This window comes from Streptopelia decaocto (genome assembly GCF_964273445.1).
Source record: "Streptopelia decaocto genome assembly, chromosome: 7".
In the NCBI taxonomy this organism is placed as follows: domain Eukaryota; kingdom Metazoa; phylum Chordata; class Aves; order Columbiformes; family Columbidae; genus Streptopelia; species Streptopelia decaocto.
In genome coordinates, this window is record NC_138661.1 from 60467029 (window position 1) to 60494670 (window position 27642).

The 27642-nt window shown below is 38.7% G+C and overlaps 1 protein-coding gene across 1 annotated transcript in view; it reads right to left on the bottom strand.

Moving 5' to 3' along the window:
• The window catches only part of KIAA1549L (KIAA1549 like), a gene marked incomplete at both ends in the record, with an annotated part of 127992 nt that overhangs the window by 28299 nt on the left and 72051 nt on the right, over positions 1-27642 (bottom strand). Inside the window, 7 exons of the mRNA XM_082057864.1 lie at positions 47-264; positions 1865-2043; positions 11477-11604; positions 15403-15593; positions 21917-22080; positions 25465-25636; positions 27058-27209. Of these exons, the coding sequence (XP_081913990.1) occupies positions 47-264; positions 1865-2043; positions 11477-11604; positions 15403-15593; positions 21917-22080; positions 25465-25636; positions 27058-27209 (1204 nt within the window). The remainder of the gene's footprint in view (positions 1-46; positions 265-1864; positions 2044-11476; positions 11605-15402; positions 15594-21916; positions 22081-25464; positions 25637-27057; positions 27210-27642) is intronic.

Genomic DNA, 27642 nt, shown 5'->3' on the forward strand with positions numbered 1-27642 from the left:
CATCAACTTTCCTCCCAGATGAAGAACTACATCTAAAAAGTCTTACCTGCTCTTAGGCTCAGCAAATGGAGATGAGACATCTGCATCTGGATCCAAAATGTGGTCAAGTTCTTTTTGGTTTTTTTCATACATCCTTTTTCTCTCTGTCAGCCCCTTGTTGTTATCAACCTGTGGGAAATCATAGTACCCTTTCCTCTTGGCTTTCAAGCGCAGCTTGTTGCGGTAATGTTCTATATCGGACTTCTGCTTCAAAGCCTTGTTCACCTAAAATGCAAGAAGACGTTTAAAGGCTGGTGCTGGGCTAGCTACTTCCAAACAGTATTGTTAGTGTGTTTGATACGCCGCATGTGTCATCTTACAGAGCGCTTCTTGTCCCACACCGTGCCATCTGTAAGCAGCGAGGAACTGCAAGTGAACAGAGTCGCTGCATTTTTATGGCTTGGCAGATGGTTAAATAATTTTAGCCTAAAAACTATGTACCATCACAACAGTGACTCAGATACACCCACTGAAGAAAAACACCAATGATGTTAGCCAGTTGGCATGACCCAACACCATGCTTGCTTTTGGGCAGCACGGGGAGAACCCACCAATGAAAACTCTTCTGTAGGGTCCCTAAAGTATAGAGACATCGCCCCTCACTACACAAAAACTTAAATAAGTCATCGCTGATGGCTGGGGAAGAATTACAGGGAAATATCGTCATATATTCCTCTTATTTATATGCTTCCCTATAAATCTGTTATGAGCCCCTGTCAGAGACAGGATCCTTAAATAAACATGCTTGGCCTGACCTGCTACAGGTCAGGTCCCATAGATGCTCCTAAGTATTGAGAAAAAACTTCCCTCCTGCTTCAAATTGTCAGTTACATGGAAATGAACAATTTACTTGGGCCTTCTTCTTCCAGAGTCAAATACTACAGTCTTCTCACAAATGTCAAGAAATGCATGGACAAAAAAGCACATAGCACTCGGAGTGTTAGCCTGTTGACTTACAGAAAATGGATGCTGAAATCTAAATAAGCCTTTTTCCAAGTTTGGAAACTATGTGGCACATCAGGGCTTAAAATACAGGTATGAAATGGAGCACAACAGACAGCACTAATCCAGGCCCATACCAGAAGCCTGATGACACCTCTTTTACTGTGTCTCTGGCAGCAGCCGTCCCTCTTGCTTTTAAACAACACCAGGGAGATCCTGGCTGATCTTTAAATGACTTGCAGTGTGAGTTTGCAAACTCTGATTTGTCCCCATCATGTTTAACAACTGTATAAAAGCCTCAGTCCTTTGTAAATGGATCAGTCTTGATCTAATCTACATGAAAATATGAATACTGACACAAGAGTTGGAGCTAAAGTATAGGTTTTGGCCAGCACCTGAATCAGACGCTTTGTGCCATCCTGTTTTGCTCCCAGGAAACAACTGGAGTGCAGACTGAGCAAAGCCATGGTCCTGTTGCATCCCTTCTTGCTCTCAATGACATGTATTGCTCAGTATAGAAACATCAGCTTGGCACCCAGATGATCTATACATTTCCATGCTCAGCCACAGAATTCACGTAGACAAAGATCTTATTCTGCTCTCTGGCTTCATTATTCGTTTTGTTAAAATGAATGCAATAGAAGAATATATGGAAGGTAGGAATATAGAAAAATTGCCCCTCTGAAGTCCCGTACATTTACAGCTGCATTGTGAAAGAGCAGATTTTAAATTCTCAGACCTTTGAACCCACAATGTTAATAGGACTTTATATAGCATCAGAGTGAAAAGCTCCTACGAATCCTCAACTCTAACAGCCTTAAGATTGTTCCATCTGTGGATGTAGCCAAGGAAACTGCTGGAGACATTATCAGACAGTCCTTACCTCTCCATTAATGATGGCGGATTCCTGGCTCCTATCTGATGCAGCGTGAACAGCAGGTAGAGCCACGGGTTTGATAGCAATCAGCTGTACCGATCCAGAAGAGGTGTCGAAGGGGTCAATGGTAGATTTGGCAATGTTATCAAAGAGAATGCCTCCTTCCTCTTCATCACTTACAGCCACTAAAGCACATCAAACTTATTCAGCATAAAGACACAGATATTTGTACTGTATGTTCAAGGTGAAATTCAGCAAGCACATACTTTAGGTTAATGATGTGCTTAGTACTCGAGGAGCAGACCTGGGAGACCTTTACACTGGAAAAAAATCCCATTAGATTAGATAACATTATGTATTCAAAGGATTATCTGGAACTCCCTCAAAGAAGCTTGATTTCCAGTCTGCACTAATAAGACGGGGAGGGGGGTGGGAAAAGAGAGAGAGAAAAACAATGACGGACAATGGTATGAAAATGACAATGGAAGTCAAAGTACATATCTTCCTAGGTTTCATGTGGAAAAGACATTATACATACAAAGACACACGAGCCTCCACGTGCCAAGGCATCAGTAATTACATCTGATCTAACCCAAGACTGCAGATTTTTTGTCTCATGCTGCAAAAGCATGAGCATTCTCAAAATCTGAAAAATAAACCTACTGATTTTAGCAAAAGTTATTAATGCTAAAAATGCCATCTGTTAAAATGAAAGCATTACTGTTGTGTTTTAAAATACGCTTAAGGAACTGATGGTGTCCAAGTTTGTTATTTTTAATTTGCAAAGCAGTACCTCAAGTGACCGTAAAGTGAAACCATCAAGATTTCTTAAGACACAGGAGAAGGCTTCTGAAAATCTTTAAAAGTAAATGGCATGGTGAAGCATTGTTAGTTTTAGATTTCTATATAAACGGATAACTTTTTCACATATAGTTGGGTCCTTCCTCCCCCAGATTTTGTTTGTAAATCTGCATCACCTTGGCAGCTGTTGAATCTTAAACCTTTTATCCTCATTTTGGAATAAAAGAATGATTCTAAAGCATGATCACAAATTCTACAAAGAGATTCTTGCAAACATTTTTGAATAATTATGCTATTAGAGGGAAGAATGTTCGCTCCATCTCCTAACTGACAGGAGCAGAGATCCTCTGCTAAAGAACAAAGTGGTCTGCTCTAAATTTATTTCCTCTGAAAATACACTCTGTTTTAATATTTAATCACTGCACAAATTACAATGGACTTGTATAAATTAGACAGCCAGTGATTTTGTTAAGAAAATATTTGACAGTCATAAAATATGAACCACTGAGTAACTTCACATCTTTCTGTCTGTAGTCAGTGTGGACTGGAGCTGACACTACTTGAACTTTTGAGAAATATATGGGTTCAATCACTCTGTCATTAAATATTGTCCCTCTGGCTCCACAGAACTGTCCAAATATGACAGAGTCTTTAGTGGGTCTGAAATCCTCTCATCCCTCCCGGGGTTGTTCAAACACTCTGAATATGAATGCTCACCAGAGCAAGCGGATCACCAGCTTGGCTCACTGAAATGAACTGCTGGGCTCCCACTGATGACCGTGCCACCAGGACATCACATCAGCAAAACCAGGTGAACGAAGAGACACTTGCCTGTCACAGACAGCACTTGAACAGGAAGGCATTTACATTGCAACGAGGATAAAAGTGAACCATGGATGTTCTTCCCTGGGGGCATTTTGAGTCAGTTCAGCTCTCATGTAAGTCACCAGATGTGGTTCTGGAAGACAGGTGCTGTCTGTAATTCACTGCTGAAACTTCCACACTACCCTAACAAAGTGTCTTCGTTGTGACACGACTATCTCCAAGAGAGAAAAAGTTGGTCTGAATTGTATTTTACACCAACAAAAATGGTCTCTGGTGATGATTAGAGCTCAGGTGAGCCTGGATAGTAGCTCATCAGATGTCCAAGTACCAAGAAGTTGCGGAATCCATTCTCCTTGGCTGCCTGTCTCAGCATTCACCTGAGCTAGACATGCTCAAAAACCTTTGCTACGCATCAACTTGCAAAACATCATTCCTTCCAAACACCCTCTGTGTATCCTGCTTCAAGCAGAAAGCACCAAGAAGTGCAGCTGCAGTTCCACACCAGTGTTTCAGAAGAGAGCTCAGCAGTGATCTCCAGGCACCCACAGAGAGCATGACTAGCTACAGATGTGTGGGTTGTCTCCTCAGACCTCATTTCAGGCTCAGAAACCTAGAGTTTTACTTAATTAAACAGAAATCCTCTGGTTCAAAGACTCATTAAAGAAAAATTAAGGATAAAGAGAATCAGAAATCACAGATGACAGCTATTTCTGATGTGGTTCGTTAACGTGATCACATCTTCTGCATCTAGTGTAGTGCTATTGGCATGGAAATAACAGCCAAACAGGACTAGAAATTGGAAAGTCTATTCCACCTTAGCTTAGCATTTGTTCATTAACTGGCATTTATTATATAAAAGCAGTTTTTCCATTGCCCTTTTTTTCACCAATGAGCAATAAAGAGAGTCTGTGATCTGCATTTATTGGCATGCTGCTATATTTTGTATTGGCAGAGAACCAGAAACAAATACTGTGGGGATTTTAATATTTGCTCCTATCCCTCTCTTTCTGAGAGAATTTACAGCAAGCGTTTATAACACGAACAAACCACAGCAACTTCTAAACCTTAAAAAACAAACCAAACAGAAATCCTGACTCCTGAATGTAAATTAACAATGAGGAAATAGTTTACATTTTAGGGAAAGTGTCTATATAGAAAAAATAAAAAAAAAGAATTCTACATAATTTAAATAATTCCATTTGTCAGCTGACTATCTCCAGAAAGGTATGGACAAGAGCTCTTAGCCATTAAGAAACATACGCTTCTGAACAAGTTTATAAGCTTATAAAGTAAAATACAAGCAAATACATCAGTATTTGAACCTATTCAGGACTACAATATCTCTCTATAAGATACTGCAGTTCAACAGAAAACACAGACACTGTCACACACCCTTTCCAAATTACACCCAACCGTGAGACAGTGTGATTCTAAGTCCTTCATGAACAGCACAAATATTATATTTTCATAGAAGCAGACAGCTTACAGACTAATAGAAGAAGCTCATTATTCCTCCTGGATATTATTTTTTCATATGCAAAGCCTGCTAAATGTCAGGCCATATCTGAGGCAGGCAGACCTGGGTTTGCCTGGGATCCTGAAATAGGAGTCACCTGAGCAGGTTGTTTGAGATCTCTGATCTGACATTTGCAGTTTTTTTATGAAATTGTATGCATGGGATGTCTACTCTTCTATTAGCTGCTTGTTGCATTCACTTGCTATGAACATACTTGTCCTTATAAGCAGAAGCAAAGATATTTTTCCCTGTGGTTAATTCTCATCCAATCATATCTGCTTCATCTGTTTATCAAAGTCTTTCAGAAAGAGAACATGTATTTCATAATGTTTGTATGGAATACATCAGACCTTTTTCTTGGCTGGCAATTCTAGAATACCATCCTAGGCATGTTTAATAATTAAAAAAAAAAAATAAGTGACAAGGATGATGACTATACAAAGAAGATAGGAAAGCATGAGAACTTACAGAGGAGCTGCTTCTTTAAGAAGCTCTTTGAGCTTTAAAAAGCTTTGCAGAAATGGTTTTCTGTTCATGTAATGCTGACGTACTAGTGAAAGATTACAACCATCCAGCCTGCCACTGGATCTGATGGCATGAACATCAACACACTCTTCACACTGTTGCTTGGATGACAACTGCTGTCAGACTCAATCAAGTGGCAGAGTAAAGCTCAACCAGAGAGAAAGCAGACGTGAATTAAGAAATACTATTGCACAACCACCTGCAGATCCCAGTTCCCCCACAGGTTTGCTGTAACAGGGACCTTAGCAATATAGGATGAGGTATTTTCTTGCCATTAAAAAAGCAGTCAAAAAGATTTTCTCAATAAAAAAAGGCCGAGCAGAAAGTATTTTTTATTTATTCTATGTAAGTTCTACCATGCCTGTGAATATAGCATCAGGGTGTCCCCACTCATGCAGCATGGGCAGCTTGGAGGTTCTTATCTCCCATTCACTCTCTGGGAAAAGAGGCAGTGGAGCATCATCACCTTTTGCTTGTGCAGGAGTGTGAAGAGGCTCAGAAATGTGGCTCAGAATGTCACAAAATAGGTTACAATAATTTACTGCCTCTTGCAAACCAAAACCAGTGGAGAAAGCAGTGGGAATTGGCATTGGCTATATCTGAAGAAATAAAGGGTTCACTGTCACCAGGAGGATGAAGGCAGGGTCACAGCGCTCTCTATATTTAAATCAAACACACAAAAAAAAGACAGTGGAAAAAATGGAAACAGTAGGGGGAAATATCAGGCTATGTCACACAAGCTGAAATCTTTGGGGAAAAAAAAAGAAAAAAGAAAAAAGCCACGTATATTGTTTCTGGGAGGCTCAAGGAGAATACTAACTGGTGCCGGTATGAGTGATCACAGCTGAACAAGTGAATTTTATTAAATGTCTGGAATGACTCCTGAAAAACCTAGGAGTTTACCGGGAGGGTGTAAAGAGTGAGATGAAGATCCCCACTGACACTCTTTCTGGGGCAAATGAAGCTCATGCTTCAGGATGGGGGAACGAATGACAAAAAGAATAGACTCATCTCTCTACACCATAAATTCTTCCTAGCACCATGATTTCTCAGCCTTTCAGAGACACAGGCATCATGAAAGGGAATCCTCTCAATATCTGTGCATATGCTCTAATGCAGCTTCCATACTGGAAAGAGAAAAGCAAGTACCTCTGGAGCAGGGAGATCTGTCTCAATGAGCCGTGGAACCTCTGGAATCAACAGAGAGCCTGCCTGGTTAGGTTACATTAGGAAGCCAGTTTTGAAGGACCAAAATTTAGCAAGATGAAGCCCTTCCCACTGTGAATTGTATTTCATCCCCATCACAGAAAAGGCAGATGAAGGGTGGTGGATGTTTGCTAGAGCACACCAGATCCTCCAGCTACCCCTGTGTCAAAGCAGACAGCTACATCGCTGCTACTGGATTCATTTGCTGCTGCCATATTTCATTTGAGTCACTACAGACAACTGCTCAGAAATTCAGAAAAGCTGGCTCTGACACTGATCTGCCACATCCGACACTGTGAACACTGGTGGCCCACACTTTTGTAGAATAAAGGAAGCAGTATATTGTAGCTTGGCTGAGTTACATCAAAAAATTCCTTTGATTTTAGTTAAGCCAATAATACAGCCAAGTTTTCCTCCTCAGTACTTTCTTCTTGCAGACACCTGATTTTCAGATATCTCTACAAAGAACAGATGGAAATAAAAGAATTAAAAATTTATGACAGCTTCCGCCTGGACAGAGAAAATCGTAGTGTTAGAGTCTAATATTTTAAAAAGGAGTGTGGTCCTTGACTGAAGGACTTCCAAAAAGTTACATCTATTTTTAAAGACAATATCCAAATGCTTGAAAGATGAGAAGAAGCATTCCAGCTGGGATTCCTAGGCAGAGGAAAAGAAGGTTTCTTACACAAGTTCAACTCTTTGCAAATATTCACCTGTGATGTGTGTCCTTTCGGGATGATGAAGTTCAAGCACAAAACTGGGCTCCACTATATGAGTTGTTCTCAGCCCCAAATTTATGGAGCAATTATGGAGTCATGTGCTTTGTTAAGAACTGCTAGTAAATGAAAGCTTTTGTTTTTCTCAAAACAAACAAGAAATCATGCTCTATTGATGATACAATAGGAAGGTTGTAAGAGGTTACAGAAGGTTACACTTAAAGGTTACAGAAGAAAAAAATTAAAAAGAAAAAAAATTACCTTGATAACTTTTACTGCCTTCATTTTGTAAGGAGCTGGTGAAAGGAAACTTGGTATTGTAGGCTATTGGCTACTATAGTTCTTTAAGTTATTGTGCATTCAATCATTCACTTCTCTCTGAATGATATGAAGCCTGATAAAACGATAGGTGAAAGTGCTAATATCCTGTTGTTCTTTTCCACACTCATACAAACCTATCTCAGAAATTGCCAGTACCTCTGCTGGCCGATTCATTCATCTCTCAGGCCTCTAACATGTACAATTGGGCACTTTTTAAAAAAGGATTTAATACTTACTTTCCCCACCCCACTACCAAGTGCCCAAAGTAAATGAAAACACAACTCAACTTTTAGAAAGGAAACTTCCAAATGAAATACTAATAAATGTTTTCCAAGAAAAGGGAAAAAATGAAATTATCTTACCAAAATTTATCACTATAGTAATCCAAATAGATATTTTATTTGTGTTTTCTGTAGAAATAACACTCGGCTTAAGAGTTCTCCAGATCCTCCAAAACATCAGGTCCGTAAACCAAGCCTGTCAGTCTATGCTGGTTTCACATTGTTCACTCTCAGCCCTGACACACTCAATTTGGAGTCAATTTTTATACAAGCCATATAGACTTTATGTACTGAAGTAACATCCAGTACTGTCATTTTCCCATGTAACTAAATGTCAGCAAGAAATAGAATCTAAAATTGGTCTGTAACTATGGCAACTAATGAGCCATTCTAACTTGGAGTCCCCAAATCAAACATGTGACCATCAAGGGATTCATTCCAGTTCTAAGATACTGTTTTTCAGAGAAAATATGCTGCTGCTTTTGCAGACATGTGCATTAGAGGCGTCAGCCTAGAGCCAGGCTAGAGAGCTGGAGCAGGTTCAGACAAACAACAAGAAGAAAAGCAGCTTCTTTCTTAAACTGGAAGGAAAACACAGCCAAGACGTTCAATTGATGCTAATCATGCTGGATAAAGATAAAGCCCTGCAAAAAGAACAAAATATCTCAGATAACAATGGTGTTTGTAATCATAGTGCTGGGGGGAACAAAGTGTAAGCTCTGTGATGAAAAGTAACGAGTGCCATGATTTTTGCTATTTTAATTTCAACTTCAATAGGCATTTGAGATCACACAACTGAAAAGTTAAAACCACATCTGCACGTGCCTAGAAAAATAAATGTGGGGCCAGGTCCATAATTCTGGTAAAGCAGAGGCCATTTCATTTCCCATGGCCACATATTCCATCTCAGGAGCTGTTCTGAAAAGGCTGTGTCAGGAAACTCTCTTGAAGATATATTAAAAGATATGCATACAGCTAATAAGTCTTCATCTCTTTACCATGGAATAATGTATTTATTCCCTTTCATATCTGTGCTTGGAAAGTGTCAGGTGACCCTTTGTAGGGCCATGGTATTTGAGTGAAGTTCCTCTACGAGTAGCTGAAGCCTCTACCAGAAGGAGGGTTCTGCAGACAAGATGTCACATGCACAGGTCCCTTCAAAGCCAGAACAGTGAGATGGAAACAGCCCATCTATTTCACATTTTCTATATATGCTATACTATCACTTTTAAACAGACAAACCCAGCTTTTCCTTTCTGTCACAGAAGCTCAAGATCCTGCTGCCATGAACAAACGACAAGTACCCATACTATGAATGGATTATACACCAAAGATGTTTTCCTATAAATCATTATTTAGCTCCTTTGCTGCTCCTAACAAGGAGCACCTTGACCATGTTAAATAACAACATAGACCACGTTAAATAATAATGCTATTCAGGCTTTTGTTTTCAGAAGAGATAAGGTAAAATAAACATGTAAATAAAGCAGTTATTATTTTTCTCCATCATTTGAAAACTGCCCAGTTATTGTTATGAAGTAAAGTTGAAGCTAGAATTATAATGAAAATGAGATTTAAAATAAAGGGTCAGTATTCCCTTATACTACATTGAAAGGTTTCTTTAAGTAGCACGGATATGCTCTAGAAATGCACTACAGTCCAAAACAGATGAGAAGATGTCAGGTGTTAGTCAATTTTTTAACAAAGAAACTGAAAGTTCTTACCCATTTTCTTTGAAGATTTAAAACCTAACAAAACAAAACAATACAATACCTTCACTAAATTATTTTGCCTACATGTGTAAACATCACCTGACACTGTTTTTGAATATTGACCTTCCTGGGTAAGGAAGAAAAAAAAACAACACAAATTACAGCTTTTAACACTGGAAACGATAAATGTTGTTGTCTCAGAAAATGAGCTACATTTGAAACAGTGAAAAAAATAATTATGACCTTTGAAACATAGAACAATGAAATACTGTTATGCTGCCTATAAGAAAAAAATGCCTCTTTGAGCAAGACTAGTCAGAATACTTATTATTACAGGTCTGAAGTAATCAGACAAGTCACAGGTCTGTCAGAGGAAGGCAGTACAGGTGACAAACACATAACAACAGGAAATTAACAACTTGACTTCTTTGTGTGAACTTGCAAATGTGCATAAATCTCAATGAAGCTGATTTTAAAATGAAGTGCTACAGTTATATCAATTATATGGTCCCCACAAGATGCGGTGCATTATGGCACATGAATGGAAAAAACAGAGGACACTTAAAAAACACAGTATGACTTTGCTGTACAGAACAGGCCACCTCTGGTGCTTTGTATCTGTTTCTATATCACTCTGTATTCCTGCTAAAGCAGCAAAGCCTTTGTGTGACATTTTGGTATTAGGCATCATGATCATCAAGAGGTGCCACGATGTGATACCAGGGTTGCCATCAGAATGCTCCAGAGAAATTACTCAGGTGAATTACTGGAGGAAGGAGAAGAGATCAACACTAGGATTTTCTCTTTACCAAAGTCCTTCCATCCACACTCACATTTTTAACAAAGAAGAATTATGAGCTTGTGTACACGACAAAATCTGATGACAGCACGTACAATTTAATTACCTCCCTTTAGAGGGAAGTGATCAAATGGTTCAGCCAATGTGTTTTCTATTCACATGTAAAATATAGCTATAGAAGCAAAGCTATAACTCAGGAGAAATAAAGAGAGAGACAGACAAAACAAAAGCAAGGAAGAAAGGGGATTGCATTCTACTCTCTTCAGATGTTCCTGGTACATCTCAAGTCACAAGGTCACCACCATCAACCAAGGGCTGGTAAAAAACATCTAGTGTAACATCACATGTGCATCAGAAAAAGCTGTCAGTAGGTGTCAATAACAAAAAGGTATGATGAAGATGATAAGAGATGAAAAGTTAAAGCTCTGATGTCTCTCACTTTCTGAAATTAATTTCTACCTAATTAATTCATCTTCATCATATCTGGGCCAGCTCAGCAACAGCAGTAATGGAAATTAATATCTTAGGGCTCTACGCAAAAAAAAAAAAACCACCCTTAAAAATACTTCAGCAGTAATGGAAATTAGTATCTTAGGGTTCTACACAGAAAAAGGACAAGCTGTAAACCCTATCCACCTACTACACAGCATCATGGCTTCATTACTTTACTAGTACTGAAAAAGAATAAAAAAGAAGAAAAAAAAAGAAAGGAAGAAACTTTGCAAAGGCCCACACAAAGCATAAACATCACACTGTTTTGTGCAAGGTTGAGAAATGGTTGCAGCGATAAAGGGAAAATAAAAAAGCTACAAACAGAAAATGCCCAAGTACTGCTGAAGGCATAGGAAGATGGTGCCTGCGTGGGTACAGCTACAGGGGCGACCACAAGCAGTTTTCATCAAGAAACACTTCTCACCGTTTCTTTTCCTTCCTTCGTCTTTTGTCACTTTTTGCGGTGCCATTACTTTCTGGAGGGAGCTCCGGCTGGAGCTGGGCTTTCCCGACCCGTTGCTGATGATGGAGCCGTTCTGACTCGGGGACCGGCTGCAAGTAACCATAGCAACAAGGGCGGCTGTGAGCTCTTCCTGATAAACCTCCTTTCAAGGTTATTCCATTCACACAGTTTGCATCACTGAGTTTTCAAGTCTGATTTTGTACCAAAAGGAGAATATAAACCACACACAGAAACACAGTAAAGGCAGGAACAGGGTGATGGTTGGAGAACACAACTTCTCAATTAGCTCAGAGCTGATGGGCATCTTAGCAGCATGGAAAGCAAACAACATCAAAATGCACAACACCCACAATGACAGAAGCAGCACTGCAGAGGACAAAAAAATCCTGTTATTCATTCAGTGTCATTTATACAGCTAAAATAAAGCAGCCCTTTGTTTTTATATTTATGGCTAAAGTAATTCCTTTATTATTTATCCTGCATTTACACTCAACTGTTTTGTCAGCCACAATGCAACATTCACTCACTTTGCATGTATGCACACACAATGTGATGAGAAAATTCTCCTTTTCCTTTTTGCCCATAACCTGGCTTAACCAGCACCATTATTTGCTGAAACTCTTAAGAAAATGCTTGTTTTACTCAGCCGTTGCATATCCTTGCCCTGAAACTGTTCCCTGAGAGAGGAGGGCAGAGTAGAACCCCTGTGAGTGTTCAGTCCCAACAAGGAGCAATAAATAAATGAGCAGTGTAACTCCAGGCTGCACTGGGAGCAAGCTCTTCTTTTTGGGGTGGGTAAATTACTCAAATCCTAATGCACAAGTTGGGAAAAACAGAGCAAAGTAGAAAACGTTAAATTTGGTGCTACTCCACATCCAGACACGGTGTCATGTTGTTTCTACACGTGAAACTTGCCACAATGGGTATGCAAACTATCTACATGACCTGTACAGTTACTTATGCACCTATCTGCAAGCTATCAATAAATTGTCACGGCAAACAACACCATAATGTAAAGAGCTTACATCAGAGGGACAAAGGGGGAAAAAAAAGACTTAGTCACAAGGACTTCCATTTACAGAGAACAAAAATCAAATCAAGTTCTATTCCTGTCACAATGGCTTTATATCCAGAAACCAATACTGAAGCAAAACAACTGTAAAAAGCATTCCAAAAATTTTTGCAAATACTATATTTCAAGCTTGAAACATTCATTTACCTGCAGTTCTGACCACCCTGTCTGGTATAAGCGGAAAGCATATACTGTGGTCAGAACAGGAAGGGAGAAGTTATAAGAAAGGTAATTCTTATGGACTCTGTTTTGAAAATTGCTTAGGTGGAAAAATATATATATATATATATATAAAAAATAATATATATATATATATATATATATATATATATAAAATAATGTATTTAATAATCTCAGCCCAGTAAAAAAAATTCATACAGGGACAGACCAACACCTGAAGGAAATATGTTCCACTTGGGAACAAGGAAAAGAAGCAAGCATGGATAACTTGCACCGTGATTTCTGCTGCCTCTAATCTAAATATTCATCCTTTTAAGTGGTCATCGTATTATTAACTGTGAAGTTTCCTCCAGTGGTAATATCAGAGAAGATATTCTGATCAATTACCAGCCACTTCATAGCAGTCTGATTTAAATCGACCTTTCCAGGCTGCAAAGTAGCCTGGATGAAAGAACAAATACATAAAGGTCAAGAAATATTTCTTCATCTTCAGAAGCTATTAAATTCCATCCCCAGGCACAGCTCCTGGGAATGAAAAAAGACTAAAATTCTGCATGTTCTCACTTACTCAAGTAATCACCCTGAAGGATGCAAAACTAACTCTTCGTTATTTGCATAGAAAGGCAGTGAGGTTCAAGACATTTGATAATAATTTTCCTGTGAATTTCTGGATGAAGTTGGTTTATCAACATTTGTTTAAAACTGTGCAGATTAAATAGAGGGGGATTTCTGCACTCATTCAAATGACTGAGTGAAGTGCTTCATCGCTTTTGTTAGAGGATTAATTAATATGGGTGGCTTACATTTTTTGTGTGTATTTAGACATGGCTTTCAGGATGCTTCAAAACATTTTAAAGAACAGTTCCAGCAAAGACTTAACCTGTGGTAGCCCAGCACCAGCAACCACAGCCAGTGTCGTGGTCATCTTCCATTTGTCATTTCATCAGAGGATGGAAGACTCCACAAGGGAAAAATGCTGTTTGGTTCACACAGACTGTATAACCTGATTCCAATTTTTCAAGTGATTTATGGTGTGAACAACACATTGCTGACAGTAAAGGGCATAATAACAGTTTATGCCCAAAGCCAGCAAAGAAATCTCAGGAACCAGGGGAGTTTTCAGCTGATTTACTCTTCTCTGTCTATTGGTGCTCCCTGCGGACAGCTCTCTCTGTATTCCAGGTGATTTACTACACAACCAGAGAAGTATGCCAAATCAGACACCAGCTCAGGATCCTCCTGTTTCCAGTTTTCTGTAGGGAAAACCTCAACTTCTGTCCAATGGAGAGGTCTATCCCCATGAAGAGCAGCAGCACCAGGTCCTCCAGCCCTGTGCCGCGTGGGGTGACACCTTCCAGTGCGGGACCTCCTGTGGCTGCAGATCCCTTCAGTGCATCCTGTCACTGCCTACAGCAATATTGGGCAGAGTCTTCCAAGCTTTTCCACCACTCCAAAGGGGCAAATATCACTGTGCATTGACAAGTACAAGACGAGGTGACAACTATGAACATTTGATTTTCTATAGAATTTCTCTTCACTACCCAGATACTTAGCTTTTATGCCATCAAGTTCCTTCAGGAAGCAAGGACTGAACTAGACAGTGAGCCACACTCTCAGGCCATTGAACTAGACAACAGCTGTTATCTCTATTCAGGCTGTTAACTGAACGGTTTTATTTTCCTCTGCTCCCTTCAGTATCATTCTTTAGCAATAAAAAATTAATGATCTTCCACTCTAAATTAATTTCAAGGAGAATGGATCAAGGAAAAATGGACTTGACACATGCAAAACAGCTAGGATGAAGGGATAATCTGCTTTCCTTCCCTGAGATGAACAAGAGAAGAAATAATGACATTCAGATATTCTGATGATAATTGAGGGTAGTAGACGTGAGGTAAAATCTCCTAATGGGAAAGATAGCAAAGTACAGATTGCCTGAAGAGGCTGTGATCATCCCATCACTGGAAGAGTTCAAAAAAAGGTAGATAAAGTTGAGTTAGTGGTGTATTTGACCCTGCAGTGGATAAGAGGAAGAGCCAGATAGCTTCCTGGGGACCTTCTCATCGGTGATCCTACAACCCTGTAGACTTACTATGAAGAAACTGCAAACCAGAGACACTTCACCCTAGACACTGATGTTATCTAGTCTATTCTTACACTCTCAAACATTTTGTCCTGCTGTAGATGCTTTGGATCTAGAGGTTTTCCATAATATCGTGTATGTTTATGGTTTTCCCTTCTGCTAATGAAGACATTGGGTCCAATTCTGGAGTGACAGTCTATAAGTGGAGCTTCCAGTGGCTGAGGTCCCATCTTTTGGTTCATTTGAGAAGTGATCAGTGTTCATGCTCCAGATCGCATGTTTCATTTGGGTTCATCCCTTGTAACAAAACCAGCATTCATAGGAGAGCCTTTTACTTCTCAGATTGCACATGTGTAGAGGAAGTCTTCACTTTATCTTGTATTTTGCAGCAATCTTACACATCCAGTGCAGACGAGTGTTATGCCAAGAATATACCATGGAGGAACCATCTGCCACATGCAGAGCTGGGGTGCCAAACCTTACAGGTTTTTCCTAAGCAACCAGCAGCACGTACCCCACTCCACCCCTCTGTGGAAACATGCCAGTTCCTACCTTTTCCTTGTTTCATTGGACTGGGCAGTTTTGATCGTGCTCCCATCCTGAGTAATTTCTCTCTCCTGGGAAGCAGGAGCATCTCTAACTGGAAGTGGAAGTACAACAGTCTCCTGAGTTACAGGTAAAACCTCATCTTCAGCTCCCTGCTGACCTAGGTGTTGCTTAGCATAGTCAAAGCCTTGTACTGGCTGCAAAAAAAGTGAGAGAAAAAAAAAAGATTTCCAGCATGTGTCATATATGGAAGTGGAAATTTTATATTAACATAAAGTTTTCCACTACCCCTTAACTTCTTTAATTACATAAACAACGGGTAAAAAATATGCAGATTGCCATTTGAACGCCCAACAAAGCAATTTTCTGATGAGATCTCCATTCCACATATTTCAAACATGATTAGTTAGTATAATGTTCATCTTGGCTAACCTTTCTTACCCTGCCATAGCACCCCCAGAAATTCCTTTAATGGACAATGAATACATGGAAGAATAAAATAGGAGGAAGAAAAATAAGCCCATACAGAAAACAGAAAACTTTCTATATAAAACAAGTCTTCTGTTTCCGAAGAGGGTGGTGGGAGTAATTTATTCCAAATCAAGAAAAAGCAAAAAAAGGCACACATAAAAGTTTCATGGGCGACATTTTCCAGAAAAATATCTTTTTCAGATCAGTGAAATTTTATTTCCCCTGGCTTGCCAGTTGCCTACTGGGAAGGTTGTTATTGACTTCACTTGTTTCTCTTGGGAAGGAGCGTTTGCAAGATCCTTGCAGCAAGGCAGCCCAGGGCCATGTGGTGCCCGGGCTCTCCTGCCCCAAAGTCTGCACACGCTTTCCCTGCTGCTTCTGCAAGGAACAAGCAGAACTGACACATGGCTTCTGGGTAAAGCACCCACCGAAAGGTCAATTCTCTTAACAGAAAACTAAAGCATTTAAGTAAAACTTCAGTTTACTAACTGAATTTCCCATTGGAAAAAAAAAAAAAAAAAAAGAGAAAGAAAAAAAAAGAAAAATTAATCACTCGCAGAAATTCTTGACCATGTCCAGAAAAAAAAAAAAAAAAATATATATATATATATATAAAAAACACAAAAAATGTTCTTGCTACACTAAATTTAATTAATTGACCAAAAACTGGAAAGATACTCTTCCTGAAGTAGAATGACTATTAACAGAATGCTAAAAAAGCACCATAAAACACACCATAGGTGATTTTAATCCTCAAACATATTTCAGGAAACACATCATAGACAGATAGTACCTGAATAGTCTCTCTTGGGTTCCTGTCATGTTGCCATTGAATATTTTAGTTCCAGAAGGAAAACAGCTGGATGAAAAAAAATTTGCTGATGGCACAGGAAAAGGATGAGCTCTGCAAAATACATTTTCTCTTGTTCTGTCTCTTCCTAAATCTGGGCTATAGCTATAAATACAAATAAATTTCATAGGCAATCTCAGTCCGAAAAAAAAAGGGGCTGTTTTCTGTTTTTTAAACCAAACCAAAACATGCTTTTTGTTTATGGGTATCTACGTTGCATTCCTAATCTCCTGTTTGAACTGAGGCTGATGATTTGTGATGTGCTCGTGTACTTCAATATTCCTCTGGTAAGTGCATTAAGGAGACATTAACTGGGCTAATGCTGATTTGGGAGAGCAGGCGTCTCTGCACATTACCACAATAGAACTTGCAATATATCAGAAAAATGCCAATTCACCATCACCACCCCATGGCAAGTCATGACGAAATTGCCCTTACAGCCTTCTGCTTGCCCTCCTCCCAAGGCAGGGTACCACAAAAGCATCCACCGAATTAGCTGTGAAGGGAGGAAATTAAGAAAGGGAAGGGAATGAAGAAAGGGGAAACAGAAGCTCTGAGAAGGACAGCTAGGAAGAACTACTGCACACCATCCTAGACAGTAATATTTTTAACCAAAATAATATTTTCCAACTTTGTTATCTATATTAACTGTTAGTCAAGACCATGCTAGTTATTCTGCAAAAAAGGCAACAAAAGGGAATAGCTAATTAAATCAGTTATTTCTCCCTCCATGTCTTTGAAAGAGAAGTGACAACTTATACTTCATACCTTATTTAAAAAAGAATAATAATAAAAACCAAACAAAACTAAACCAGAAGCAGCAAAACATGAGCATTTCTACAGAAATCTGCAGAGTCCCAGCCTGGATCTGCCAATGGAAGACAAAGGAGAAAATGAAGAATTATTTTAGTCTGAGTTGTACTTACCACCATGTCTAGCAACAAATTGCATTAAAAGAAGAGCTGAAAAAGCCATCCTCATCAGCAGACATATTGCGTTAAATAAAATTTGATCTTGGAACCCTGCTCTGTAAAAGCCCACAGGAGCAGATGGCTTTACCACCCCTGAAGGGAACTGGCAAGACTAAATCATGATCAGGCACTGCTGAAGCACTGCAGGCAGAGATGTCCAATACGGCCACAACACTGAGAAAGACCGAGGGACTGAGATTTGAATGTTGCTTAGGAAATAATAAATGAATTATGAGACCATTAAATTACATTGTCTGGCAAAGGGCAGACTGAATCCAGGGAGTTGTTTCTGGGACGGTTTTCCTTGTAATGATCACAAAAAAGAAAAAGAAAAAAAAAAAAGGATGATTGTCCCCTCCCCCCTACATATATACCCAGGTACACAGTTTCTCTAATCTTCTTTTTTTTTTCCTGCCCTTTATCAAATTGATAGAGGTTGTTTTCTCATGGCCTGCAGTATTTGCTTTTGTTTCTGGGTCTTAGACTGTAGATCTTATCTTTGTTTACCTAAAGCTTATTCTTTCCTGCTCTAAAAGAAAGGTGACAAATCAGATTACAGCCTTAAAAAAAGCATGCTGTGAATTAGAAAGCAAGGGAGGTAAAAGCTGACATCTACCCAAAACCTCAAAGTAAAAACAGTTGCTCAAAATAAAATCAGCATTGAAAGAACATTAAAATAAATTCCCATCAGAATTTCACCAATTCAAATTTATACTTCTTTTAATTTGACAACTGGAGAGCCAATTGAAAAAACATGGTAACAGTCCCTTTTCCCTGAAACTCAGTCTAGATGTCCCTGACTGCTAAGGCAATTCAGAACAGCAACACAGTTCCTAAGGAAGATACTACGAACTGCACTCCATATGAGAGGTCATTTTTTAAACTTCATTTATTTAGCCTTCAGTCTATTACAACAATAAAAGTCATTCCTAAATTACCAATCACAGGCAGCAATCCTGCTGTTCTGCTACATCACTTCCCCCAGCTACAGAAGGATATTTAGCGCTAAATGTTCCGTTCATTCATTACCCCTCCATGCTGCGTTCACGCTTCCAATGCTGCTGGCGGGGGACGCGGCAGCAGCTCCTGCTCCCCCGGGAGCCATCGGGCTGCAGCGAGGAACAGGCAGCTCCACTCCGACAGCCCCTTGAAACAGGACTTTTGAAATCCAGACACATAAAACGGCACCACTGAAAACAAAACCGGCTGAAACCCAAGGTTGCGGGTATCCCGTAACGGTCTCTTTTCCACTCTATACAGTTTGCTGGGTATGCAGAAGGTATCAAAAAGCTGCTCCGGTGATTGAACAACAAATCTCAGATGCACAGAAACAAAATACTGAAGCTGCTGCTTAAACTAAAAAAAATCACTCTGCTGTGACTCCACTTACAGAACAGATTCAGCATTAATCAAGCAGTCTCAGCCACTTTTCTAAGCCATGAAATGTAATATACTCATTTTAAATGTGATATAGATATGTGTTCATCAGCTATTTGTATTGCTAAACTGCATGACAAGTAGCAAATACAGTTTTAGTAATTACCACTATTCCTGATATTTCTTACACTGGATTTAAAAAATAAAACTAAAACTGTTCCTTTCAAAATGACCTTATTTCATTACCTTCCCAAAATTCATGTCTTAGTCTTATTCTAATTAAAGACATTGAAATCAGGAATGTTAAAACCAGTTTATTCCCAAGCCTGCTGCAGAATTTATCTTCCACAGTCCATAAAGCAGCGTATACCCTAAACTAGACCTGGCTGAACCATTTTGATGGAGCCATCATTGTGAAACTAAGCAGAAATCAATTGAGCTTTCATTTCTAAATGCTTGATTTTTTAGATAATTAATTCAATTGAATTTTATGGAGTCTCAAAAAATACCAAAAAGGGGAAATGCACTCTAGAAGTGAACTCATGCATTCCAGCTGCAAATGTGAGCAAGTCTGCAGGAAAATCTCCTGAAACAAGTGTAGTGCAGATGCTTGGAGCTCAGCACTTATTGTTTTGCTCTGCACATCCAGCTCCTGTCTCACCACATTGACTGCTGATGCAAACATAATCCCACTGAATAGATTTCAACCTGACCACATATTTTACAGCCTGATTGAAACTGGTTTCTCAGGAGAAGTAAAAATTCAACTTTCTCTTCCTTTTTGGAATGACAATTATGGATTAAAATACTAAAATACTTTCAAGTTTTTTTCTGTGCTGTACCTTCAACCAGCAGTGTTGTGGGACTTTTTTCAAATAGCAACTTTCTTCAGCTGTAAAGTATCCCATAACAATGTCCAGCTCAAAACAATGCACAGATTTAGTCTCATTTTGTCCCTTAGCTAGAACTAAGATTACATACAAGAAGAATCAAATGGTGCATAGTATTTGCAACAGCCTGTAATAAAGCATGATTTGCACTTCAGAGGTTACAATATATGATATCAGTGCAGTGGTATTAATTTTTGTTTGTGTTTGTTATTCTGCTTGTTTCTCTTTTGCAAATAACAGTAGATAAGTAGATGGGCACACTGGAAACAAAATGGAAATGTCTTTTTCGCATCATTTTTGATACAAATGTCTTTTTTCCAGCTGGCACCAGCTGCACCCATCTGCAACTAACCTCAGATGAGGAGAAAAGAGCTGTCATATGCAGCATGCCTTCCTTCAACTCTCCCTCCAATCTACATTTTTCAGCAGAAGCAACAGAGCTGAAATCACAATAATCCTGTTGTCTGCAGCATTAAGAAATGAAAGAAAAAATGTATCATTTCAATCCCATGCCAATGGAGAAGAACAAAGCCAGCTCGAAGGGCGAAGGAACAGTATGACTTACACATGGGTTCTATAGGCTAAAAACTCTTAACTTTGGGTGGCCCTGTTTAAAAGCCATTTCATAGCAGTATTGGGAAGGCAGATGATACCAGAAAGTCAGCAAAAAGACTCCTTAACACTGTTTTGAAAGTGTTAAAAAGCCAGCACTTTTATTGCAGCGTGCTGGATGCTCATTCTTCTAATCACATGTGCGCATGACTCGCACCTCTTGGAGTTTTATTACACGCACCAATTGCACATTCATTTATTTCTGCCATTTAGTTCATGCGTTAAACATAAATTATTTACATAATCCCGCCCTTTGCCAAAAGTCCATCTTTGGTATTCAAGGGTCTTCATCAAGGGTCCCTAGTGGCCCCCGATGGTCTTTGCAGACTGGTTGGCTTCTTGACCTAATTTCTTGAGGATGCATGTTTTCTTTTTGTGCTACTACACAGCAAAAGTCACGTAGCTCTTTCTTCATTTAGTGGAACATTCTGCTTTCCTAGCTTGCAAACCAAGGACATCCCGCTTTGCCTCAAGTCCAGTCTCTATATAGATATTGTTTCTGTATTAAGTTCCTGTTACATTAGGCCTAGTCTTGTTACATTAGACCTAGGGATTTCTAAAAGACTTTTGTTCCTCTTATCACAGACTTTTTTCACTATGGAAACAAATCAGTATTTTGTGGCATTTTTCTGTTAGAGACAGAGAAGGAAACTTGAAACATTTGATTTGAGGAAAAAAAAACAACCAACAACTTGTAACTGATACGGGTTAGTAACTTCAAGGAAAATATAACTGTTTGAGCCCAGCGAACAGCATCCACAAATAAATTAGAAAGTTCAAAATCTCTAAAAGAAAAATAGCAGTGGGAAAAGTTTTCTGAAAAAAAATAAAATAATGTATTTTCTGGATTAGCAGCTGGGTTAAGAACTTCTGGTTTGGACCAGGTCTGAACCACTGCCAAAGCACAGAGCTTCAGCCATGGCCACCTGGAGCAGGTAGGAGCAGCTCAGGCTATGGGTTTCAGAATGAGGTCCTACAGGAGATGTGCTGCTGGCAAGACCTAAGGGTGATAGTCCCTTTCCCCAGCTTCATGAAGGAAACAACTACCCTGAATAAATCCTACTCAGCCCTAATGGCTCAGTGCCTTACATGATTGTGTAATGGTTATTCAGTCACTGCTACCTACGCGGCAAGGGATGAGCTGCAAAGGAAGTTGATGAGCCCTAAGTAAAACAGAAAGGTAATTGCTGTGACCAGTGGTATCAAGGACAGAGAAGCAGCACGAAGATCCAGCCTGTGAATAATAACCATTTCAATTCCAAACATCCTTCAACTACATCTAGCAGAGAAACACAGTTAAAACCTCAGAAAGCAAATGAATATCTTGGGTCTGGAGATGGGTCACTCACTTTAGCTCTCTGAGGCAGGTTCATCATGGTGTCTGGTTTGAAGTCGTTCTTGTTCTTTCTGCAGAGAACCGCTGTGATGATGATGATGATAACTGTAACCACAGCAATGGGAGCCAGCACCGCTGCAATGATCCACAGGTTGTTTGGGGGGTTCTTCACCACAGCTACAGAAAATTGCAAACCAACATTGATAAGTTTTACTGTGCAAAGACAAAATCTAAATTGCTTCCAACACAGTCTTCAACTGTCTCACTATAACAATTAGTATCAAAGGATGTTAGTAATTTAGTTATACCTTCATATTCCTTAAGTGAAAAAAATGAATCAGCAACACTGTTCAATTCACAAATCCCTGGGCTCTATTCTCTTATTATAGCCAGCTGCAAAATATTTATAGCCAGCTACAAAAGCAGCCATCAACACCAAAGTCAAGCTAGATACCATGTTAGATATCACTCCAATGGCTCTTTTACAGAATAAACAAACAAGGTGCAAGTGATACATCCTGAATTTTTCAAACACCAAAACAGCTTACAATAAGGCAACATATGTGTTAAAAGTATAGACATGGAGTCCATACCTGATGTCAAAGACATACTGGCTCAGCAAGAGAAAACTGGCAGAGCTTTCAAAAACAATGAAGTTAAGCATGCTAATCATTATTATTGATATTAATAGAGCAACAAGAAAATGCTTCTCTTGTGCTCTAGAAATACTTTATCATAGTTAAGGTCAAAATGAATCCATCATTTCTGAAGGAGGGGAAATTATGAGGCTGGAAAGAGCTACTCGCAGATGTATTAATAAGGGCACTAGGAAAAGGGTACATTTCAGAAACGCAGTGGTGCCAAAAGCTTTCAGTTTCCATTTGATCAGAATAAAGTCTCCTCATACGAATCTTCAACTTGTACATCCATAAGAGACCTTTCTGTGACACATCCCCAGTTCTCTCATTCTATTTCTTTCTAGAAAAAATACACCACATAATCTCATAATGCTGAATTTTGGTTTAGTGAAATATTTTGTGGGCTTCCTTATGCTACATCTATTTATTTTCCTGCGCCACTGGTTGCTGGCGTGGACAGGCAATTGCGAGAATCCCAGCGTAAAGCAGCCTTTCCTATTTCCCAGGGGACTAGTGCTTTCAAATGTCATTGAGCTTATTAGCTGTCAGAGGCACTCAGCATCTCTTAGAATCAGACTTCAAACACGTACCGTCTTGTTCAGCAGCGGTTATGAGAGCCAGCTGAAAGTGTGCTTGAGTCTCATTTCTTTGTAGACCTACAACTTTTTGCAAGGGCAATGTAGTTTGTTGGGTGATGTAGGAACATCACCATTAGGTATGTATCTTCTGCACTTGCATAATTCTCACTTACTGACTCTGAATACATAGTCTGTGAGTTAAAGTGCTGTGGAGGAGGAAAGTGTATCTGAATTTTATCAGATAACAGTAATTTTAAATTATAGACTGCTGTTGTGGAAGCAGCAAACAATTGGTGAAAAATCATAATTATTCTTTCTAGGTGACCTTATGGCTACTAAGACAGACATTTAGGAATCCTGGTTTATATATTTAATTCAATTACCAGCTTCCAATGTGACCTTGACTAAGTCAATCCACAGTTCATTCAACAGAATAAGACTTCAGTGGATTTTGAAGCAAGCCTTTCATTTTGCTATAACTGAGTCCCTTGCTTATAAAACAGGAACATCCGTATTTTTTTTATTATTCGTCTGTCTTGTCTAACCAGACTATGAGTTCCTGAGGGCAGATGTCTTTTCTTACTGCATTTTGGTACAGAACTTTTTATTCATCTATGAGAGAAGTTATAATGAGTAAAAATTAAGTGCACACAAATTATTTTCTTTGGGAATACAAAGACAGCTTACAAATAGTATGTCCAAAATGAAAGAAATTATTTTTTTCTGTAATAAGGTATAAAGATAGAACTATCTCCTACATTTCAAACACTCTAGCTTCAGAATCTCAGTTACCTGGGGTCATAATTTCAATTTCTGTATATTCTCTTCTTACAATAGTCTGTGCTTATTTGACTTGTATGAAAATCTACAGATGAATAAGGCTGCCTTATGAGACTATGGAAGTACAAAGTTAAATCACAAGCAGAAGGTTCCATATAATTACCTAAATGGTCATATAAATCACAAAGCTCGGAATTGCTGTATGTTACCTATAGCTGCTTTGGTAAAAATTACATTAAAGAAATATTATCATGGAAAACAAAGTTGTTCAGAATTTAAATGCTGGACTTTTGTGGAAGCAGGAATGGAGATCCCTGGTTTCAGTCCGGTTAAGGTCAGTAACAGACCACGATCAGATCAAGGCGCAGGTACAGTATATAGTGCAGTCTCTGAAAACGCTATCAGACTTTAGTCTTCTAACTCAGTCATATGTTTATGGGATGATATGTCAATTACTTATTACAGTGGTTCCTTCTTTTCCTGTCACTATTACATGTAATTATTTCAATATCACTGCTCTTTCAGGCAGAAATAATGTCACCAAGGAGTCCCATTTTATATGCTGTTTAGCCAGTGAGGAGATCCAGTACTGAAATCCACCATATAATTTGCGTTCCATCTGGATAAATACCTTAGCAAACTGGAAAGATTCAGTCAGCTAAGGCATAAATTCATACAGTAAGCTGTTATTGCACAAAAAAAACCCTCCAAGCTCCACCACAGACAGGTTTATGACTGTAGGTCAACTATACAGGAATACAAACAAACAAACAAACAAACAACACCACCACCACAAACCAACCTGTGCCCACAGTCAGTAACTGACACAATTCAAACTGCGAAAATCTCAAAACTGAGAAATTCAAAACCACTTCTTCAAAACCACTTTACTTTTCAAGAATGGATTACTTTTTTGGCCATGTTATTCTGAATGATGCTACCATATCTTGAATCTGAAAAGTGTCCATACACATCAGTAGTTCTGCACAACTTTTCTGATTTGTGTCTAAACAATAACTTTAACAATCACATGGTTCTTGGTGAAAATAATTATTTTTAAAATATAACCCTTCAAGATAGAAACAATATATGTTATTATGAACAAGCCAAAAATAAGGGACATCTTGATAGTCCCTACATACAGTTCCATTTTACTTTAGGTCAAGTTACTTGAATGGCAATTTAGCCCCATCAGTCATTAGCCTGTGGTGCCATGGTTTTGTTAGCATCAGAATTAATTCTGACTTTACAGTTCCATGAAGTTGTTCAGCTCATAGAACTCTATGTGCAAAATTAGTTGTACAATAGAGTTTACAGTGATTGGCTAAATAAAAGTCAGTATATAGTTTTGATTTTCTATGATAAAAGATTAATCTGTCTTACATATGAAAAAGAGCAGCCTGACTTTAGCAGCTGCTCAAAAGTCCAGCAGAAATTTCCCTGTGTGATCAATGGAGGATTCCCACACCTACACTGGTGTTCTCACAAACAAACAAACAAACAATAAACAAATAAATACTATAAATAAATAAAGCAGAGATAAAAAAAAAAAAATCAACTCTTACGATCAGCTTGAACTTGAATAACATAACCCAGTGTCAAGGCCATCCGCTGGGAGTCAACAGTACTCAAAATTTTGGCAGCTGCAGTGCCCAGCAAAGGTTTCCCGTTGTATAATGTATAGTATGTCAGTTCAGCTGGCTCCTTGGGTCCTGGAATGCGCTGGATTTTTACCATCTTTCAGCAAAATAAAAATAAAATGGAGAGAAAGAGAAATAAGATCTGTTTGTATTATACTATTATGCAATGTACCAGAAGCTACTTGAAGGCCATGCACAGAGGGAGCTCCTTCAAGACCCTACATAAGCATAAGCTCCATGCAAATATTCTTACAGGATCAGGGCTTCCTCTCTTCGTAGCCTAGGCTATTAAGATTAGTGAGGACTGACTGCTTTCTTAATAATTTTTAAACGTAATCCTAAGGTGAAAACCTATACTAAGAAAAGCATGCAGTAAAAATGAGGAGAGGATCAAATGTTTGGACATTACAGTTCTCTGTAAAGAGGGAATTCTTAAAATCTCTCATAAGATTGAAAATCATACTTTGCTGGCATATTGCAGTTGAAAAATTCTCTCACATTTTGCTTGTATACTCATTATTTTTGATCCCAGGCTGACAATAAAGAGAACCATGCTTTTACCATTTAATTCTGCAGAACACTAGCAGAATTTTTACATTGTACCTCCATCTTTCCCAAGAGTAGATGAAGTGTCAAATACCTCTAATGATGACATGCAAAAGGAGTTTTGTGTATTATGTTATAGACTAAAATATGTCAAGTTCTCATGGAAAATTTTACAAAGGTTCACACTTTTGGCAAGTAAAAGCACATTTCTTGTTTTAAATTCTTTCAGTGGGAAAACACAAAGAATTGTGGGCAAATGAGAAAACTAGCAATTTGGTTTTATATCTCACAACAAACAATTCATGAAAATCATCATGTAATTGGAAAAAAAAGTCAATAAGTTCTTGTGCAATTTTTGAAGACAGATCCTCTTTGAACACCCAATAACTGGCATCAGTTGGCTAAATTAGTGAGAAACAAAATAAGATCATTTTAAAAAACTGAATGAGAAGTGTTGGCAAATAAGAGAAAGATGATTAATAAATTACTCAGGACTGAAATCTCTACTTCATAATGTGATATGTGGCCACATGGTTTGATGACTAACCCTGTACACACATGTTTTACAACAAAAAGAAAAAACAAGTTCTAGCTTTAGTAAGTTAACTGAATAATGAAAGAGCTAAGAAACATCTTTTAATTTAAGAACAAAGCCCCAGAAATCTTCATTATGCTGAGTACATTGAAATATATACATTGACCTCATCAACTTAGCAACCAAAGAGAAAATATTTATTAACACTAATTACCTAAGATGAGAAGCAGGCAAACATGGGTGACTTCAGAAAAATAAACCCATTAGTAATGCCATGCATTTTGCACTCGCTGCTTGGGTTTTAACAACAACAAAAAAAAAAAGATAGAAAATCTCAACCCATTTACACAGTTCTGCAGACAACTGAGGCAGAACACATGCAAACAAATCCCTTTTTTCCACACATATCTAGGTGCAACCGATGTCGCGTTGACCACCTGCACAGTGTAGCTGCCCACAGTGGTGGCACGTCTGAACCGTCGTCCTTGCTGATGAGACATCATGAAGAGTGGGGCCAAACGCTGCTCCATTAATCTTGCAAAGCTCTGGTTGTTCAGCCCCAGTAATGCAATATCAACCCCTTGAATAACTGTGGGAATGGAGAAAAATCACAGATCAACACATTTTAGATAGACAGATTAAGTAAGTAATGTGGTCTGCAAGACAGTTTGGGACAGGGGTATACTAACTAGCTTAAAAGGAAAATAACTGGACGCTGTTAACCGCCCCCCCTCAGTAACTCCCAATGGTTTATAACATGCTTCTATTTCAGTCCCTGGACAGTTCTTCTCAGATAATGTCAACCATGTTTCAGAGAATAAAACCCTCCCAAAATTTTCTTATGCCTTTGGTTTACCAAAATGGCTCTCGGAAGCACCTAATCTATGATCTTCAACATAGAAAGTAAAAAACTATCAAAGTTGTCTGTTTTTATACTTATCGCCAGATGCACCTGTTAACTAAACAACAGGTTTTCATCCAGTAGTTTTGAAATCTGAAGTCAGAATTTTGTACAAGTCTGT